This window comes from Mustelus asterias, chromosome 15, assembly GCF_964213995.1.
Source record: "Mustelus asterias chromosome 15, sMusAst1.hap1.1, whole genome shotgun sequence".
NCBI lineage: Eukaryota > Metazoa > Chordata > Chondrichthyes > Carcharhiniformes > Triakidae > Mustelus > Mustelus asterias.
In genome coordinates, this window is record NC_135815.1 from 13,949,475 (window position 1) to 13,971,503 (window position 22,029).

The window sequence follows — 22,029 nt, forward strand, 5'->3', positions numbered from 1 at the left end:
AAGGCTGAGGGGGGATCTTATAGCGACCTACAAGATAATGAAGGGGCTGGATAGGGTAGAGGTGGAGAGATTCTTTCCACTTAGAAAGGAAGCTAGAACTAGAGGGCACAGCCTCAAAATAAAGGGGGGTCAGTTTAGGACAGAGTTGAGGAGGAACTTCTTCTCTCAGAGGGTGTTGAATCTCTGGAATTCTCTGCGCACTGAAGTGGTGGAGGCTACCTCGTTGAATATGTTTAAATCACGGATAGATGGATTCCTGATCGGTAAGGGAATTAGGGGTTATAGGGATCAGGCGGGTAAGTGGAACTGATCCACTTCAGATCAGCCATGATCTCATTGAATGGCGGGGCAGGCTCGAGGGGCTAGATGCCTACTCCTATTTCTTATGTTCTTATGAGGCGACCAGAACTGGGCACAGTACTCCAGGTGGGGTCTGACCAGGGTCCAATACAGCTGCAGCATTATCTCCCGATTTCTAAACTCAATTCCTCTATTGATGAAGGCCAGTATTCCATACGCCTTCTGAACCTCAGCCTCTACCTGCGATGCCGCTTCGAGCGTCCTAAGAACCCGGACCCCAAGATCCCTCTGTTCTTCCACACTGCTACGCGTCTCACCCTTAATATTATATTCTTCCATCCTATTCGACCTGCCAAAATGAACCACCACACACTTATCTGGGTTGAAGTCCATCTGCCACTTCTCCACCCAGTCTTGCATCTTATCTATGTCTCGTTGCAACTGCTGACATCCCACTACACTATCCACAACACCTCCAGGAACTTTTTCCTGTTTAGAGTACAAACTGCAAGTAAAAGAGCAGCCTGTGTGACAGCCTAATGACATTACCACCAAATCATGTGATCAGCGTTTAAAGCAAGCTGCAACCACTTAAATATAAAGCATGGGCCCAGTGCATTTTAGCACTTTGGCAACTTCTGGGAAAATTCCACCCAAAGTATCAGACTCTGACTGAAAACTGGCCTGTATCTTTCCAGATACACAGTTGAGTTTTTAAACCAGATCTTGAGCAACTCTAACAAAAACAAATGGGATGGTGGGATGGGGCCTGATGAAGCCAGCAAGGCTGGATCCACAGAGATTGGGGTGCCCTTTTATGTTAAACTCTTCCCAGCACTGCACCCCCACTACAAAGATATTAGGAGCTCCCCCCGCCAACCGCCTGCACCATGACACATTAATCGGGGCTCTCCCCCACCACGACACAATTATCGGAGACCTTCCCCTTCACCCACCATGACACAATTATTAGAGACCTCCCCCCTCGCCCACTACGACACAATTATTGGGGGCTCTCCCCCCATTTATGACACAATTATTGGAGGCTCTTCCTCCCCACCATGGTATAATCATTTGGGGGCTCTCTGCTCCCCCCATGAAACAATTATTGGGGGTCCTCCCTCCCCACCCACCACCACACAGTTATCAGAGGCTTCCCTCCTACAACAGATTTAAATGGATTCCCCCCCCCCCCCCCAAACTGGGCTCCCCAGAGGGCCCCAGAGCCCCCTGGCAGTGCCGACCTGTGCTGGGGGCAGTGCCCAGGTATGCCCCTCTCCCCACAGGGACTATAGTGATCTTGGCGGCCCCATGCCACTTGCGTAACATTATCGAGGTTTGAATATTCAGTGAGTTGGATCATGTGGCGTAGGCCCTTTAATATTATGTAAATTCATTAAAATGTATTTTTAAATTTGGTTCCCATCCTTCTCGCTACGTCATCTCGCCGGCACAAATCTCGTTTCCCAACCCTCACATGATTTTGCTCCCACATCGACAGTGAACGTGGGCACAAAATTGCCCGCTTTGACCTCCATCAATTTTTTGTGGTACGATTGCCTTAGTAATGATTATTGGCCATCCAATTTTGAGGGGCCACCGGACATCCTTATTTGGATGGTGAGCCTGTCCTCTGGCTATTAACCAACGCCGGCATCTCCACATCATATTAACTGGTTGCCACAGAGAAAACCACAACAAGTGACTGTTTCGCACACAATGAAGACTTCTGATCCACATTTCAGCCTGACAGTAGGATTTAAAAGCCCAGAGAAAACATTCTGTGCTTCGTTTTCCTTTGCGTGGCATTGTAGTGGTGAGATGAAATGAAAAGTATGCATTTTCTATAAAATGCCCCTGTTTCAACATACTGAGGCTTAAGCTTTATTTGGACTTAACTATGTATTTTCTTCTGAGATAAAATTATTTAAATCTTCACAGGATCACAGAATGGTTACAGCGTAGAAGGAGGTCTTTCAGCTAGTCCTGTCTGTACTAACTCTCCAAAGGGGAAATTTACCCAGAGCCACTCACCAGCCTTCTCCCCATTCCGCTGCACATTCTTCCTTTTTAGATAATGGCCCAATTAAATGCCTTGATTGAACCTGCCTCCACTTTGCTGTCAGGCAGTGCATTCCAGACCCCAATCACTCATTTTTCCCCATGTCTCCTTTGCTTCTTTTGCCAGTTGTCTGAAAGCTATGCCCTCTTGTTTTCCATCCTTCCACCAATGGGAACAGCTTTTCCCCATCTACTCTGTCCATACCTCTCATCATTTTGTATACCTCTATCAAATTTCCTCTCAACTTTGTCTTCTCCAAGGAAAACAGTCCCAACCTCGCCAATCTTATCTACGCAAAGTTCCTTATCTCAGGAACCATTTTCATGAATCTTTTCTGCATGTTTTCTGATGCTTTCATTTATTTCTAAAGTGTGGTGCTCAGAACGGGATATAATACTCTAGTTGTGGTTGACCCAGTTTTCTGTACATGTTTAACATAACTTCCTTACATTTGTAGTCAATGCACTGATCAATAAAACTGTATGCTTTATTAACCACTCTCTCAACTTGTCTTGCACCTTCAATGACTTATACATGGGGCGGCACGATGGCACAGTGATTAGCACTGCTGCCTCATAGCGCCAGGGACCTGGGTTCGATTCCCAGCTTGGGTGACTGTCTGTGCAGAGACTGCACGTTCTCCCCGTGTCTGCGTGGGTTTCCTCCGGGTGCTCCGGTTTCCTCCCACAGTCTGAAAGACGAGCTGGTTAGGTGCATTGACCCGAACAGGCGCCGGAATGTGGCGACTAGGGGAATTTCACAGTAACTTCATTGCAGTGTTAGTGTAAACCTTACTTCTGACTAATAAATAATAAATAAAATAAATAAACAAAGACCCCTCTGCTCCTGTACCCACTTTAGAATTGTACCCTTTATTTTATATTCTTTCTCTGTGTCCTTCTGAACAAAATTAATCACTTCATACTTCTCTGCATTAAATTTCATTTGTCACTTACCCACCCATTCCATCAATCTGTCTATATCCTTTTACATCAACTTCCTCATGGTTACAGTTCTTCCAAGTTTTGTATCATCTGCAAATTTTGAAATTGTGCCCTGTGCACCCAGGTCTAGATCATTGATACACATCAGGAAGATGAATTCCCAGGGAACTCCACTACACACCTTCCTCCAGTCTGAAAAACATTCCTTAACCACTGCTTACTGCTCCCTGTCACTCAGACAATTTTGTATCCACGTCACTACTGTCCCTTTTATCCCATAAGTTATAACTTTGCTCACAAATCTGTTGTGCGGCATTTTATCAAATACCTTTTGGAAGTCCATGTACGCCATGTCAACAATTTACCCTCATCAGCCCACTCTGTTTTCAAAAAACTGTTCTGGATGACTGCCTACTATTTTTAAACTGCAAAAATTCATAATTAATATTTGTGAATACAGGGGGATTTATTTTGTTCTTCCTGTAGTGTTATTCAACTGTATTATAGAACCTCTGGCCATCAACTTCTAGAACTGCAATCTTAATTGTGTGCATGTTGTAGGTTATTACATGCAAATCAGTAGACATAAAATCATAGAAGACAACATAACAAATACACTGTTAATACAAACAAATTATTGATGTGCAGCACATTTGACACAAAAAACCATTTTCAAGTTCCTTAAGTTTTGATTTTTGAGATCAGAATAACCATATCCCACAAAAACTGCTGAAATTGGTTAGAAATTACTTTTCTTTATAGCAATAATTATAAACTCACCATCTGGGATAAAGTCAGTAATGATTCCTACCTGTTTTTTTCTGTAATCTTTTGCAGCTTTTGGTTTAAAGTGTGACACTCTGCTTTCAATTTGTTTATGAGTGTATTCTGGGAACTAAGTAGTATCTCCAGTTCATTAACTAGAATAAAAGCAGAAGAATTTATGTTACATCAGTCTATTAAGGGAAATTTGACTTTCCATCCTCCATCTGAAGTTTGTCTCCCATGTCTCAATCCTTCTACCTCTTGAAGGTATGACAACCGGAAGTAAAACAGGTGAGATCAATCTGTTACAGATAATGACATATATTTTCCAATTTCCATTTGCCCCTGACATCGAGGGAGGAAGCAGTCAAGCATCTGTGCTGCCCGAAAGCAGGCCCGGACCCTCAAGGTCCCGGCCCCCCAGGTCATCTAAGACAAAAGGGTGTGAAAGTCACCAGGCTGCCTTAACCTCAGCTATGGATCCTTGGGATATACCTAGAGGTAGTGGGCGGGTCAGGGAGATTAAGAAACAGTAAGCACTTAGTGGGCACAGGTGAATATAGGCACTAATGTAAAGTGGCCAACATTTTGTTTTGAATGTTTGGCAGTAAATTTCACTTTGTTCACCCACAGAGCCTCCACCCTGTCTGTTCATGCCACCAAGCTTGGGGTAACCACCACACTCACCCGGTTCCTCATACCTGTGGAGTGTGAGAATGATGTGGAGATGCCAGCGTTGGACTGGGGTAAACACAGTAAGAAGTTTAACAACACCAGGTTAAAGTCCAACAGGTTTATTTGGTAGCAAATGCCACTAGCTTTCGGAGTGCTGCCCCTTCGTCAGGTGTTTGTCCTTCCACCCTCTTGCCAGCCCACACTAAGGAAGGGTACTCCCTCAGCTGCGATATGGACAGGAAGCCAGGAAGGAGGTCAAGGGAAGCGCTGCCTGCAAACCAGCCTTCACAAACCATTTAAAGGAAGGGGTGTCCCGACATGGAGACGGTAAGGCCTGCAAATTACCCCTCCTGACCCCTCGCCCCAAAATGGTGATTCTGGGACCCCCCTCTCCCTTCCCTGAATTGAACTTATCTATGTGCCCCGTGTCCTCTCCGGTGCCCCTGAGCAGTGCACACTGCGGAGGGGGCTGGCTGTGTGAGCGCTCACCTCCAAAATCTCCCTCGGAGGTGAAGGTGCCAGGTTCATGCTTATGTTGACCTGTTGTAAATGACACCGGCATGATGTCATGCTGGTGCCCGCTGAATGTCCTGTGAGGGGTGAAGTCCCTTAGAGAATGCTTGCTAATGACATGCTAATGTATTAAAATGAGGTTTCTGCAGTCCAGGGCCGTGTTTCACAGCACTCCGCTGGGGGGGGTGTTGGGGAGGCAGTAAGATCGGACTCAGAAATTTGCTGACGCGAATCATGCTCTCCGGATTTGGAGCATGTGTCGCCATCCCCCCAGGCGGGGAATGCAGGCTCGAAGTCGCCCCCATTGTGTTACATTTAGATTTCGGATCTGAGAGAGAAGCTATTTGGTTCATATTATCTGTGTCAGTACTTTGTCAGAACATATCAATTTTATTGCCCTACTTTCCCATGACATGCATTACTATCTTATAAATATAGCAAAACTTATGTTGTCTGCATCCTGACTGTGAAGCTGTCAGTTAATTTTCTTCTTCCACACGGGTTAAGTGTTTAAATCTCAATGCTTTTTTCTTTTCTATTGAATTATTTTCTACATTATTACAAACCAATCATATAACATAAAACTTGGTTTTCCATCATTTAAGCTAAAAAATAAATCCTCCAAGCTATAGCTACTATGACATTTCTTACCCAGAATCAGATTGAGATTCATAACAGTAGTACTTCAAATGTGAATTTTGAGGTAAGTGGAACATCAGAATATCCTAGACCTAAAATGGTAAAGAGATTATTTCTGCAGCTACGATTAAAGAATTCTGATGTTGCCATGCCTAGGTCTTCACAAGCCTCTGACTCTAATAAGCCCACATACACTTTGGGTCCCACTTATACTACAGCTCTGTCTACACTGACTTCCTCTTATACCCAACTCTAACCACTCTACTGCTTCTCCCTTCCTTCCAATGGGGCTGGCCTGAGTTGTCCAGTTGGATTCCACTCCCACTTCACTCTATCCCTGTTCATTTTTTGGCCTGTACTGCCTTCCCGCTCCTGTCCATTAGCTTCCAGCAATGCACACAGCTTTAAAAAGAAATAGTAAAACCCAATTTCTGCTAGTGTCCCAGTACATTAACAACTCATTTCTTTGCTCCTGAACTCCTAGGGTCAAGGAATTCAGCTTCCAGATAAACTGAAAAGTCAATTTAACGTTCAACTAAAACTTCAATTTTATTTGTGTACAATAGACCACAGGCACGATTTTCCCTGCAGGCTTCAGGATACCGCAGTTTGGCTCAAATGGGTGTCAGAAGTCCATATTTTGTGGGAAGCAGTCAGTCTTCCAATTTTCCTTGAATTGGTCAATTAATGCCAATGGATGGGCTAGCCACCCAATTAAGGGCAGTAGGTGGGTCTCGAAGATGAAGGGCCAATAGGAGGCCCTCCAACCCTGAAGAAGCAGCAGAATGTCATGGCAGGTAAGTGAAAAAGAAGATGCCTCAAGATGGAGGTGCCACCGCTCCAACTTTTTAGAATTTAAAATACAAGATTAAGCAAACGGGTCATCATTATGATGGTGGAGGACGGTGATTCTGGAACCTCACCAAATGACAGCATGTGGCTGGAAATAAGATATGCCGTTGGGAGTCACCATTAGGCAACTTCCCTGTTCCCTGCCATCTGTGGATATCTAGAGGGTCAAATGTGAAATCCCAATTAGCCTCCAACATTAGACCTTAATGGGTCTTTAATTAACTAATTAGGCTATTCACCCCAACACTGTCTCTAACCCCATCTCCAGGAAAATGGCCTGGGGTTGGGATAGTGTGGGGAACTGACATCAGCTGGCGGTGCAAATTTCTCCACGTGCCAACTTCCATGTCTCTTTCAATCTGCTAGGGCCTGGAAGATCTGCCCCAAGCAATGAAGCTATCTTACTTTCACTGTATCAACACTAAAAGGATGTTTTTTTTCCTAAGACACGTCAAAACATAAAGCTTCTGGGTTACCATTGCTTCACCTGCCCAGGTCTTTGATTAAGCATCAGCTTTTTCTTGGAATCTGCCCCGATCTTTCTGGAAGTTGACATTCAACTTGTTTCCTCTTTGTGCTTTTCTGGAAATATGTACTGAATCCCTACATGATTCACATTTGCGTTTATTGTGTTCTTCTCAATATTAAACCTTTTCTGTTCCTTTCAAAGCTTCTTTGTACCTTTATGACACCTTAGAAATTTGTTCAGATCTTGAACAGTTTGGTTTACTGAAGAAACATAGAAACATAGAAACCCTACAGTGCAGAAGGAGGCCATTCGGCCCATCGAGTCTGCACCGACCACAATCCCACCCAGGCCCTACCCCCACACATTTACCCGCTAATCCTCGCATCTCAGGACTCTAAGGGGCAATTTTTAACCTGGCCAATCAACCTAACCCGCACATCTTTGGACTGTGGGAGGAAACCGGAGCACCCGGAGGAAACCCACGCAGACACGAGGAGAATGTGCAAACTCCACACAGACAGTGACCCGAGCCGGGAATCGAACCCAGGACCCTGGAGCTGTGAAGCAGCAGTGCTAACCACTGTGCTACCGTGCCGCCCAGTTTCAGTTCAGTTTATAAAATGTTTTCAATTCTGCTTGCATCTTGTGTTTTAAGTCTTCCAATTTTGCTTTGATATGAACATTTGGTGATCTTATCTGATTTTCCTTTTGTAGAGTTTGTTTCCTTTGCATTATTTCAGATAGCTTTCCTTCATTCACAGCCAGCTGCTTGTTCTGCACTGCCACCTGCTGCTGCAGATCCCGTAATGTCTCGGGATTTTTAAAAAGATATATTTTAATGACTTCAGGGTGGTTTTCTGCCCCTCTGCTGCCATCATGTGGTTTGCTTGGGTATTGTGCTTTTCCTTTTTGTTGCTTCACTGGGGGTTTCCTCTTTTTAAGGTCTGTGCTCTCCACCACTTGGAGAATAAAATAATCATCAAGGATTTTTAATATACCATCAAAGATGGTTGAGGATTCCTTAATGCCTTGCATTAGGATTACTTTATCAGCAAATATACCAAACAAATATAAAAAGATATTAACTCGTACTTCTAATTTCTTACTTGATCCCGATGAACTCCTGTAATCTAAAAATGTTCTTCTCCAACATGCCCAATTTTGGGTCTGATTTGGCCCTTGTCTGAGTCTAACTTGGTCTGCTAGTTTCATTTACTATCCATGGCAATTTTGCACAACAGATGAGTATGTATTCAATTTGCATTTCTCTTTCAAGATGGCTCTGCAGGTAGCTTTTTATTTCTCCTTTTTTTTGTCATGCTTGCCAGCTTTTGGCAGGCTTCTGTTACAAGGATGGGGTCTTTTTTCAAATTAATTCTCTCAATAGGAAATCTTCAAGACAAGTAATTTGGACCAGGTGCTTGCTTTTTTAAGCTTGGGAATCAATTGAAAGGTGATTTTGTAGCTCTGCCTAATGTTTTATAAACTTTTTCTTTCATTCACTCAAACTTGGTCTCCATGTGCTATGGCGCCAGCTGTGGACCTGTTTCTGTAGCTTTCTTCTAGCTGCACTCTGGACTGCTAGGATAATCCTGATTGCTGCCTATTTTAAAAAGTAGTTTCTGCCCTTTTACTGTATTTTGCTCACTCTTCTTGTGATTTGGCTAAGTCTCTTGACTCTGCATTCACTCAGGTTCTTCTTTTCATCTGCACAGTGGACTCTTCTTCTGCCTTTCAGCCTTTTTCCTTCTTTGAATTTTCCTCATGGATCTCCTCCAGATCACTATGTACATCCATGGTGTACAAAGTACCCCCCAACAGCAACAGTCATCTCCGGCATCTCCTCCCCCTTTCAGTGAATTCTCTCTCCCTTCACCTGTGCCAATCTGGCAGTGCCAACCCGTGCCAGGGCAATACATAAGAACATAAGAGCTAGGAGTAGGAGTAGGCCATCTGTCTCCTCGAGCCTGTCCACCATTCAATAAGATCATGGTTGATCTTTTCATGGACTCAGCTCCACTTACCCGCCTGCTCACCATATCCCTTAATTCCTTTACTGTTCAAAAATGTATCTATCCTTGCCTTAAAAACATTCAGAGGTAGCCTCAACTGCTTCACTGGGCAGGGAATTTCACAGATTCACAAGCCTTTGTGTGAAGAAGTTCCTCTTCAACTCAGTCCTAAATCTGCTTCCCTTTATTTTGAGGCTGCCTCCTAGTTCTAGTTTCACCTGCCAGTGGAAACAACTTCCCTGCATCTATCTTATCTATTCCCTTCATAATCTTATATGTTTCTATAAGTTCTCCCCTCATTCTTCTGAATTCCAATGAGTATAGCCCCAGTCAACTCAATCTCTCCTCATAAGCCAACTCCCAAACCCCATAGGTACCCAGGCATGTCCCTCTGCACCAGGGGCTATACTCACCTTTGCGTCCCTAGTCGGATCCCCATGACAGGTTCACATCTGGGTGAACCCGCTGTAAACCACGCCAACATGATGTCACATCGGCACGGTTTGAAAACTGGGGGGGGGGGGGGGGAGAGTATGTCAGGGCAGTCTGTTAATTATATTCAAAATACAATTTAATAAATGCATTAAAATTAGGTTCTCCTTCTTTGTGGGCGCCAACCTCACTAGGTCACTGGCGAGGGACGGGGAAAATTGCGGAACGCCATCTCTCCAGAGAGTCATGTTCCCCGATTCTCTCTGGATCTTCAGTCCGTTCTCTCTGACAGTGAATGTAGGTTGAAAATCGCCCCCTATGACTTGAGGTGGGGAGATTCCGTGCTGCTTATAATCTCCTGGCTGAGCCTACTTAGAGTTTGTGGCCCCTGGATTTAAATTGGCAGAGTAAGAATTGCAAATAAGTAGTTATACTGCAGCCTTTGTGTGTGAAATGGACAAATAAAGAGTTAGGAAGTGGAAGCACCTGACTTTATCTATTTATTGCAGCTACAGTGTGAGGTTTTGCAAGAAAGGCAGTTCCCTAATTGCAAACTGAGCTGGAGAACACTCAGATCCCAGGAGGTAAGAGCAGGAAAGCCCAGGTAAATTCTTCAATCAATGGAAACCTAACAGTGCAGGCTGAGGAAAAGTGACAGGCCTATGCTGAGCAAAGCCAATAGAGTGGGTCCTACAGTAAAATAAATAGGTTAATGGGAAGGATTCGTAATTTCTTTAAGGATCTGGTTTGTATGTTTATGTTACTAATTTAAGCGTTAAAAATTTGGGCCCAGATATTTGCCACGATGGAGAGGTTCTCCACCATGGTGAAAATAGCATAAATACCCAAAAATCCTAAATCCCACCCTGAATGTGGTACTACGACTTTGAGGGGATGAGCGCGTTTCATTTAGGAATTGGCTGTTTAGATCATCAATTGTCCCACTGAAGTTGGATGTTTTTAGGCCAGGCATGTAAGTATGCAGATGTGATCTGGTAAGAGCAGTCTGAACTATGTTGGGATTTGTTTATCCAAACTATTTGTTTGGATAGCTATGGTAAACATTTGGAGAGATAAGGTACCCCTTAGGATATGGCCCTAGGACAACTTTGGCAGGGCTAAGGGTCCTTTGGAACTGTTAAAAGTAGGCATAAATGTGTGTAAAAAGTCCATAAACACATTACTGTCAGGCTCATTGGAATGGTCAATAGACCTGTCAAAATCAACTGTCAAAACTATCAGAAACTCCTGTCAAAGGCACCTGTCAGAACTGTCAGAATTATGTCTCAAAGCATCTGGCAAAATGACCTATCTAAACTGCCAGAAGCATCTATTAAAGGGACCTGTCAAAACTGTTAGAAGCACCTGTCAAAGGGACTTAACTGTCAGAAACACCTGATATAAAAGAGAGCTGTCAAAACCATCAGAAGCACAGGCCAAAGGGACCTGTCAAGCTGTCAAGGCATTTAAAAGCCCTGCCCTTTAAATCTTTGAAAGAAAATGGCTGGGGTGTTAAAAAAAAACAATTGTTTGCTGTTTCATTTTGTTGATGTAAGTTTGAAGGTTTCTATTAATGCTGCATGACTGATTTTATAACCATCCGTCATCATAGTAGGGTTCCTCCAATTTTGATTGACAGCTATAAATGGAGATAGACTTTTTGATCTGGGGTTATGAATTCCAATGCATGTTGTTACAAGGGATTGTGCATTTGAATGAAATGTTTGTTGTTATAAGGCTTTATTTAGTTGAAGGGACATAAATCTAGTAAATGGGTTTTGATTAAAAAGACATTTGTTTTCAATATAGTGAACTCTCAGTGGACACTTAAAGCTTATTTTATAGAACTTTATTTTATCTCAACTCTGCATGGGTCCTTAAAGTCTGCCTAGTTGGATTCTAGGTGAGTTGTCATGGGGTGATAGGTAAGGGCTAAACGGATGCTTCATGTTATATAACTTAGTTTTAAACTTTGGGCACAGTGCCAGATTCATAGGGCAGGCCTTCTGCTTAGTCCACCTCTATACCCAAGCTCCTCCTCAGTTCCTCCCAGGTCACCTTTCCTGACTTTTAGTTCAGCATGTCCCCTGCTAAAAATCTGACTTTCAGGCTGAGAATTCTCCCATCTCAGCATCAGGAGGCCATCCAAAGTTTCACTTCAGGGATTCTTGGAAGTGTGACATGAAGGCCCTAACCTTTGATTTTCATATCTGGAAGACACTAGCCAACAACAGAGGGAAATGTCAATATTTCCTATAGACTGGCATACGCTACCATGATCATAATTGGCCACTGCAGTTTGACAACAGGTGCGAACCTGAAAATAGCACTTTACAAATGACACCTGATAACCACCTTATATGAGATGGTTGTGGCAGAAGTTGCATCTTATGAGTGTCCTCTTCAGCTACCGGTAAAATTGCAGCGTGTGAAAGTATCCCTCTGCCAGTGGATTTGCTGCATGTCCAACATCTCAAGTAGAGGGAAGAATGTCAACAACAAGTATCAGCACGATATAACCAATCAATGGGAGCAGGGCTGTAAACCTGGTGGCCTGGACAAATTATGGTTCTATGGCATTTCTTGAATGCTAAATGGTGCCTAAGTTTTCAATATGGCAATCAAAAGGTGTGTACTCATTATGAGCTGGAAGTGCGCCATCCTCCATATTGGTATGGGCAAAAAAATAGGCATTTGTGGCCGCCCCTCCTTTGCATGTGCAAATAAAGGGCCAAATGTCAGTTTGAGACTTCCATGCAAGATCCAGTTGCCCTAAATGCAGCCAATGCCAGCCAGGTTGCCTTAAGTAAATTCAGTCTATGTGCAATCTTTAGGGACCATTAAAGGCTTTCACCAAAGTTTATTTAAAAATATCGAACGTGAAACCTCAAATTAAAATCATGGCACCACTTGCACTGCGTCTCTGTATTATGACAATACCATTACATCACTCCCTCCCCACACACTCAGTTCAAGTCGATCTGCCTTTTCATAGTTTATATGTACAAACAGCCTCATGAGAACAAAACCTGGTTAACTTCAATGTACATAATAAAGAATCAAGCACAAATTCCATTACTTAAGTTGACTTTAGACCATAAGATATAGGATCAGAATTTGGCCATTCAGCCCATCGAGTCTGCTCCACCATTCAACCATGGCTGATAAGTTTCTCAAAATTCTCCTGTTTTTCCCCGTAAACTTTGATCCCCTTAAATATACTCAATGACCTGGCCTCCACTGTCTTCTGTGGCAATGAATTCCATAGATTAACCGTCTTCTGGCTGAAATTCTTCCTCATCTCGGTTCTAAAGGGTCGTCCCTTTATTCTGAGGCTGTGCCCTCGGATCTGAGTCTCACCCACTAATGGAAACATCTTTTCCACGTCCTCTCTATCCAGGCCCTCCAGTATTCGATAAGTTTCAAAGAAATCCCTCCTCATCCTTCTAAACTCCATTGAGTACATTTGAGAGTCCTCAAATGCTCCTCATACATCAATCTATGTCTTGGCTATCGATTCTATACACATGAGTATATGACCAATAATAAATTCAGTATAGGGAAATATATAACTCAAATGTATGCCAATTCTACCTTTACTGTTGCTTTACCCTCCACAAACTAGTACAATTTATAAAAGCAGTTTATTGCTACAGATGGAAATCAGCGTATTAAAAAATGATCCATATTCACTGTAGATGTAACATCATCAAATGAGAGCCATGTGGAAATTATTTTGCTGGATAAATTCAGCAGGTTGAGGATGTTTGAATTAAACTAAATTAAATTAATTGCAAATTAAATGCAAAGTACGACACACTGAGTTTCAGGTGTATTCACTTTGTAACTATCAGTGCTACATAATTCTGATACCACCACAAAGGGCAAAGGAAATGTGCTCAATAAAACCAGACTAAAAACATATGTACTCAAAATGCATCTCTCCGAAAAATGGATAATTGGATTGCTGATCTCTGAAAAGCTGCATGTCCCTGTTTAAACTGTAGATAGAGATGGAACATAACTCCACAATCTCAACCAGGAGCACTAGTACATCACTAATACGCTACTTATTTAAAGTGGCAACCTTCTGGTTCCAGTGTGCACATCAATCGCATCACTGTGTCCTCTCACAGTCTGCTAGTTTCTGTCAGCGACTGTTAGCAATTGTTTAAAAAAAAAGCCAAGCAGAATGTGGGGTGAGCCAGCCTCAATCCACCTGGGATCCGATTATCCAAAATCTCTTTGACCCTTCAGCTCTACCCATTAATGAAAAATACAACACACAGCACTGAAATACAGTTGCCTTTTATTCGAGCCTGGTGCTCGGGAGACAGCTAAATAGTGCACTGTAATTAGGGACACATTAGACCTAAAATTTAGTATTTACTGCTTTGGAATAAAAACGACATAAAAGATAAAATGGGAATTCATTTCTACATAATGGTAAGGTTATTTATTCCAAAGCATAATGTCGATGCCCGAGAGAGCATTTATTGCGTATCCTTATTAAATGGTTATACATTAAGCTCATTTAAAATTGCTAACCCATACACCCATACAATAAATGCTTTCCCATCATTTGCACAGCCTAAAGAAATGGTATTTCTGTTAGAATGTTCTCCATGTAGTTAGGCTAATGAGCATGATTGCTGTAAATGCCTATACTTACATTATCTCCCTTTCACTGAAAATACTGTTTGTCCCATTTCAAATCCTCTTAAGAATTTTCCCAATTGTGCGTTTTATCTTCCCCAAAATTCCTTCCTGTTGTATGGTCTCCTCCTCCCCCCCTGCCAACCCCACGCACCTTGTAAAGAGCTTGGAGGCACACCTCTACAAAATGAGGGCCATGTAAATGTAAGTTATCATTGAGATTGAATACATGGTGCTAACACTGCAATTGTCAAACCAAATTTCATGCAGGTATAATTTTGTACAAAATATATTTTGAAATTAACTTTCACATTTGCATGATAGTCCGAAAAACAGAAATGTCAAGGAAACTATAAAATAATCAGAAATTCAGGGATGGGTTAAAAATATCAAACATAACCTCACAATAATCAGAATTAAATGGAATACAATGTACAGCTCAACAACTGACCAGCACATGGGGTTGCAGACTGCATCATGGCCTGTCCTTACCGAAAAGATAACTTTTGTTTCAAAATGAGGGCAGTGTAAATATCTATAAGTAGTGTTCACACTTGCAAATAACAATTCACTAAAATCATTTTACCAAACAATGGAACACCTTTAAATTATTTTGTCTCTACATTTCATCCAATTCTTTATGCTAAATTGTTTGCAAAATGTAGGCAGTTAATGCTTATATATAACCAATTTGAACATAAAATGGGGCACAGTAAGCTACATTTCCAGAAATACATTAAGGGCACCGAAAGGCACGCTGTTTAATGCAGAATTTATTTGTAAGTTATTTGTTCTGCAAGTCAACTGGGATCAATTTCGTATTTAATGCTTTACTTTTAATTATTTGCATAGCACTAACTAAATCAATTTTACTTCAGTGTGGGTTACTGTAAACACATAAAGCACTTGAATACCTGCCATGAAGCAGTTTTCAGCTGACTCCAGAGATACTGTCCATCATTTTGAAAGTGTCTTTGAAGGTCAACATTTAAATTAATAGACATGCACTGCCCTAACAAGTATATATTTGAATAGCTTGTTGATTTAAATTTCTTTTTCTCTTGACCATTCTTTAACTTTAAAATGTGGGTGTTCTGCTGTTTCTATTTAAAGTAGCTGTCCTGCTGCCTTGCAGCTTGTTCACAGATTATTGTGCAGGCGTGAAAATTTATAGCATTTAAAAACAATCTAATAAAAAGCTGTGCAAATAGCAATCTAGCGTTGTCTGAAGTAGTTTGTTCAGCTTTAGCAACAACGTCTTACACTAAGAGGAAGAAGTGGACGTTGAACAGAAATTAAAGGAATTAGGAAGGTGAAGTGGAAATAAACCAAATGGCCCTACAGTTCTCCAGATCAGCGACCTATTGAAAAGCCAATCCTGAAAGGTACTTCTACACTGTTGAAAGTAGTAGGATACCCGCTTTTCACAGGATTAATACTGAAGGTGCACTGCGTTACTGGGTTTCTCACTGTTGCTGTTTTCCCAGTTGGGTCTCCCTACCCTTGCGTCCAACAACATGCACATGTATATCCTTTACTGCCATTAACCTATGACGCTGTCAGAGTTGTCATAGTGTCCACTGCCTATGAACATTTAGCCAATCTACACATTATCGATTCTCGTTATGGCATCGAAATTACTTCTGAGAAATATTAGCTTTCTATGTTATATAGAAATGTTTTCAAAGTACATCTCTTAACTTTATGAATAGTACTGCAATTAACTGCCAAATTTGGAATCGTCAAAGCTCTTTTAAAATCACAAGACCGCTCTCAAATGATCAGGAAGCAATGCTGATGATGGTGAGGTGACATTATAAAAGATCATGCTGAGGAAAGAATCTTTATGTATACAGGCTGGAATTGCTCAAAATGTTCTGTAACCTTGGCAACAGTGAAATGGTGTGAAGGGATAAATCACTTATTGTATGCATTGTAATATGAAGTGGAGCTGAAGGTCAAAGGGATGGGAAGGTTAAGTTTATTCCCACTACAATTAGGAATGTGATTGGCACAGCACAATATCATGTAACAAATCTCAAAGAAATTTACACTTAGTGCAATTTTCTTCCCCCCAAAACTGCAATGTTGCAAAAAGCTGCCTTCTGAGCAGACCTAAGTGGCAACAAATCACTTGGCATAATCATTTATATATAGCAAAGGTTTGTGTCTAGTATACCTCTAATGTGCCAATGAAAATCAGCCATTTTACTGATTTTCTAACTTCTGCAACTAATCTAATCTAACCTCTACCACCTAGAAAGACAAGGGCAGGTGCATGGAAACAGCACCACCTGCAAGCTCCCCTCCAAGCCACACACCATCCTGACTTGGAATGATATTGTTGTTCTTTTACTGTTGTTGGATCAGAAATCTGGAACTCCCTACCAAACAGCACCAGATGGACTGCAGTGGTTCAAGAATGCACTCACTCCTACCTTCTCAAGGGCAATCAGAGTTGGGCATCAACTGCCAGTAATGCTCATATCCCAGGAACGAGTATATTAAGGAATTCGCTCCCCAAACAGCTACCAATCTCGACACATACCACAATAATTAGCCTCAGGATGCAACTATCTACACCATCTCTTGAAAGAGGGTGCTAACAGTTTAGGTGCCATTAAAAGCTAGAACAGAGAAGCCTCACAATGACTTATTACCATCTACGATTTAATAAGTATCATTTTGATTGTCAATAAAAGGGCATTTGATATTAGAAGTGAAATTGCATTCAATGAAAATTGTAGATTTCACTGGGAAGACATCATTGTGATTTATTTAGTATTGTTATTGGCAGTAAGTTGCTAAGTAATATATTAGGCAAATCCCACACTAGTTCTACAAGGCAGTATGTATACACCTTGCGATTTGATAGCCCAATAGAAAAATCAAAGAAAGCACTGCATTCATTATAGATCAAGAGGCTACTGTGGTGCATAGTTTGCAACATGTAACAAAGAAATAACAGATAGATCCTCAGATGTTGATATCTTGGAATATATTCCTGAATATTCTTTAAAATTAAATACCATTGTTCATTTTTGCTGGCTGCATGTCATAGCTACATAGCTGAAAATAAATTCATGCCTAGGGTTTGTGATCAATTCTGCCTCTTGAACACCAGTAATATCAGGATATGTTTCACATCAATTTAAAATTGATTTATACTTCTTGCCTCCTCTCCTGAAGGTATTGACAGGTGTATGATAACATGGACAATGAACAATCGTCAATGCCTGACCAAAATAGCCAATCATCATAAATGAACCTAAACATTTAATGTTGGCAGCTACCCACCCATGGTTAGCATCACAGTTAAATGTTTTAGAATGCTGTCCTCAGCTGACGTCCACCCACAGGTACATTCGAGTAGAAGTCAAAGGATAACCATCAGGCGTGCGAACCTAGGCTGATCATTTTTTTTGAAAACACAGCCCAGGGATGCTGAACCATAATTTTAGCACCAGAAACCACCAGACTCACCCCACCCACCCACACTTCCCTCTCCCCTCCACTCCACATATCCTGGCAATAGAGGTTGGATCTGTCAACATTTTCATACATAGAAAATAGATGCATGAGTAAACCATTCAGCCCTTTGAGCCTACACCATCATTCAATATGATCATGGCTGATCATGCACTTTCAGTATCCCACTCCCACTCCATACCTCTTGATCCCTTTAGTCGCAAGGGACACATCCAGCTTCCTCTTAACATATGGCCCCAATAGCTTTCTGTGGTAGAGAATTCCACAGGTTTACAACTCTTTGAGTGAAGACGTTCTTCCTCATCTCGGTGCTGAATGACTTACCCCTTATTCTTAGACTGTGACCCCTAATTCTGCACTTCCCCAACATTGGGAACGGTCTTCCTGCATCTAGCCTGTCCAGTCCCATCAGGATTTTATATGTTTCTAATTAGCCTTGCATTCAGTGACTGAGCCATTGGGTGCTCCTGAAAATGTGTTAAAGGTAGATTTCATATGTGTGAAAAAAAATCATCACAACACCTTTATAAAAGCCCTAACCAAGCCTCTCAATTCCCACCTCAGTAACACAAGTCACATCATGAAAATGAGGAGTTTTAAGTATTACCGCTATCGCTATGTACAAAATGGATAATTTTATTTAGGTGCAGACACTCGCATTTTACTAGGAATTAAACTCTGTCTTTTTCGTTCTGCATCACTGAATGTCCTTCGAAATCAGAATTTCTTACTTATCAGTACAAGAAAAATAAAATCAGCATGATTGGAGGCCATCTTTTAGATCTGCATTTGGGATCACTGTTTAAAAAAAAAATCAGTAAATGTATGTACTCTGACTCAACTCAGCACTGATCAGTTTTGCTCTTCACATCCATATCCACAAGATGTACATTCTTAAAATATTTATACTGGTATTGCCTTGATTAACAAAAAGCTGCCTTTATTAAGTTTCCCTCTGGTAGTTCAGCATAATTATAAAGTGGCATTATGAAATCCAAAGGAAGCATTGCCTGTTCACTCAGTGCACCAGCTTGTCAATACTACAGTTACCCTTCAGAGAAAAATAATGAAAACAGCTTCATGCGCAATGTGCAAATGATGACTAAAATAACATTTAGAGATGGGAAGAATAAAGCTTTAGGGATGCAATCTGGCAGGTTGCTGTACATTTTTAAAACTTGTATTTATTTCACTTCATGGAATTGACATAGCAGATAATGACTAAAAACCTAAAGAATAATTCCAATTCAGAAATCAATTCCAAGTCGTCAGCCTGTTAAGAATAGTTATTCCAAATTTATGTGGCAATAACAAGATGGTATTCAAACAGAGTTTTAAACATACGCCTGCAGCATTTCCCGCTGAGCTTCTGATGCGATTTTCCTCATGTAACATGTGTGCCCTAAAATCAAGCCAAGAGAAGCCCCTTGTTCTGTACTTTATGCTGGCAGCACTCTACTTTAAGTTTCTTAACACAGGTAAATAAACTCATAATCCAGATGGTGCAACAGATGTGAGAGCAGCACTGTGAAATCAACAGACAGTGGGCAATGGTTTTCATTTCCCTTTTAAACGCTAACTGATATGTAATTCGGGATCTCCGGTGAAGTTAGCATCTGCTCCCTTTGGCCAGCCAAAGGTTACAGGTGTTCCTGATGTCATTTCACAGTGAGGTGTGGGCCTGGCCTGCAAGTGAGGTGTCCTGGCTCTAATCTATGCCTACCACCTACCAGTTTTATCATGCTGGGCCTCCATTTGCTGTATCTTTTCTGTTAGTTCTTGCTCACGTTGTTGGGATTGAAAGGCCAGGGCCTTGACATCATCACTGTGACTACGGAGTAAACTGTCCTTTTCCATCCTGAAAGAGGCAACAAGGTCAAAAGTATAGGGCAGTGAAAAAACTGTTTTAAAATCAGTAACACCATCAGATTGCAAAGATAATGTACTTTTCCAGCAATCACTGTTTAAATATTAGCTACATTTAAATCTGTGAAAACAATTGCGTGATTATAAACACCATCCTATGAATTTAATTTATTTCAAAGGGAAAACAGCATGTTCTTACACGAGATGCTTGTATTTTGTGATTAATTTAGGAACCGTGGTTGACACTTAATAATATCCGATAATGTTTTTATGCAGAAGCTATTAAATGTTCCGGTTAAAATACAAATTGTGCTGGTGACTGAGGACAACTGCAATAAAGCATAGTCCTAAGGTTGTTTGTAGAAGTGATTAACAGCGTATTATTAAGCATCAGGCGTGGCTCAGTAGTAGCGCTCTCACCCCTAAGTCAAGAAAACAGTGGATTCAAATCCACTCCAGAGCACATAATCTCGGATGATACTTCAGTGTGATACTCGGGGAGTACTACTGTCAGAGATGCCTTCTTTTGGATGAGGCCTTAAACTGAGGCCTGGTCTGTCCTTTCAGATAAATGTGAAAGATCCCATGGAACGTTTCAAAAAGAGAAAGGAGGTTCTAATGTACTGGCCAATATTTATTTGTCTATCATCATTGCTAAAATAAATTAAATGGTCCTTATTATCTCCTGTGGAACCTTGCGGTGTACAAATATGGCTGCCATGTTTGCGGTCACTGTGTAAGCGAGTCATTAAATTTTTGCCTGTTTCTAGATCTCTTCGGGCCATCATTCCCCAGCTAAGGATAGGCAATTAACACTCCCAAACTGATCACTAATGAGTGCACAAGAATACTCTGAGGAGGAACTCATTCTACACCATCCTTCATTCTGAGGGAGATAGTACCCTCTTTCTGCTCAACAGGAATATATTTGAATATTCAACACGCAAACACACACTCTCACTCAAATTTCCAAACTACATTACTGAGCGCATCAATCAGTTTGCTGTCTGTTGTCAGATTTCTATATTTGTTAACTTACTGGCTCTGTACTTCTGCTGTTATATATAATTTTTTCTCTAAAAAAAGGTTTGCGGCAGTACTTGACATTATTTTCCTACTTATCACATACTGGAGGCCAGATTTCCGTGAGGTGGGAAAGTACACTGAATCACATGATTTTCGTTCTGGGAAAGCAGTACAGGATAAAGTAGGGCCTACGAACAGAGGGTATGCAGCCACGGGAAGTGGAGATATTCCGAGACTGGTTAGTTAGAAGATACGCCTCAGTTCTCTCGGACTTGACCAATTGCTTCAGGAACTGCTAGGCCCATTAGCCTTCACCCCTCACTCCCCTTCACTCGTCCCCTACCCACACCCATGGTCCCTCAAAATCCCATACCAATTTAATGCAATACAAGGCCCCAAACAACCCCTAGGCCCCTCATACCCCCATGCCTCCACCCACCCTTCATGGTCCCTCATACATAGAACATAGAAAAGCTACAGCACAAACAGGCCCTTCGGCCCACAAGTTGCGCCGAACATGTCCCTACCTACTAGGCTTACCTATAACTCTCTATCTTACTAACTTCCATGAACTTATCCAAAAGCCTCTTAAAAGATCCTATCAAATCCGCCTCCACCACCACTACCGGCAGCCGATTCCACGCACCCACCACCCTCTGAGTGAAAAACTTTCCCCTAACATCTCCTCTGTACCTACTCCCCAGCACCCTAAGCCTGTGACCTCTTGTGGCAACCATTTCAGCCCTGGGTAAAAGCCTTTGAGAATCCACTCTATCAATACCCCTCAACATCTTATACACCTCTATCAGGTCACCTCTCATCCTTCGCCTCTCCAAGGAGAAAAGACCGAGCTCTCTCAACCTATCCTCATAAGGCATGCCACCTAATCCAGGCAACATCCTTGTAAATCTCCTCCATAGAATTAGTGGGCCCGGATTGAAATCTCCGGGCCCGCTGGCCTCTCCACCACCCCCCCCCCCCCCGCCCCCCCACAACCCCCGCTAGGAGTGGTTCACTCCAGCGGGGTTTAGTATAGCTCCCCCACTTGTGGGGAGCTGGTGGCCTGACCCTGCTGGACTAAGGGGGGGGGCAATCGAGGCCCCCCAGAGGGTCGGGTGCCAGGGGATGACCCCTGGGCATTGCTACCTTGGCAGTGCCAGCCTGTGACCCGTGGCACTGCCCAAGGGGCAAAGTGCCAAAGCCCAGGGGGCACCTTGGTGCTGCCCATTGAGCATAGGGCAGTGCCAAGAGGGTAGGGCCTAATGGGGGCAGGGCCTGATAGGGTGGGGCCTCCTGCTGCCACCCTCCATTTGGGCTGAGTGACAAAGG

General features: G+C 42.2%; 1 protein-coding gene across 6 annotated transcripts in view; it reads right to left on the minus strand.

Moving 5' to 3' along the window:
• sdccag8 (SHH signaling and ciliogenesis regulator sdccag8) overlaps positions 1 to 22,029 on the minus strand; it is a 317,675-nt gene that overhangs the window by 109,953 nt on the left and 185,693 nt on the right. For all 6 annotated transcript variants that reach the window (XM_078229523.1, XM_078229526.1, XM_078229528.1 and 3 more), the window contains 2 exons: positions 19,539 to 19,666; positions 4,118 to 4,226 (listed from right to left, as the gene is read on the minus strand). In XM_078229523.1, coding sequence (XP_078085649.1) covers positions 4,118 to 4,226; positions 19,539 to 19,666 — 237 coding nt within the window. The remainder of the gene's footprint in view (positions 1 to 4,117; positions 4,227 to 19,538; positions 19,667 to 22,029) is intronic.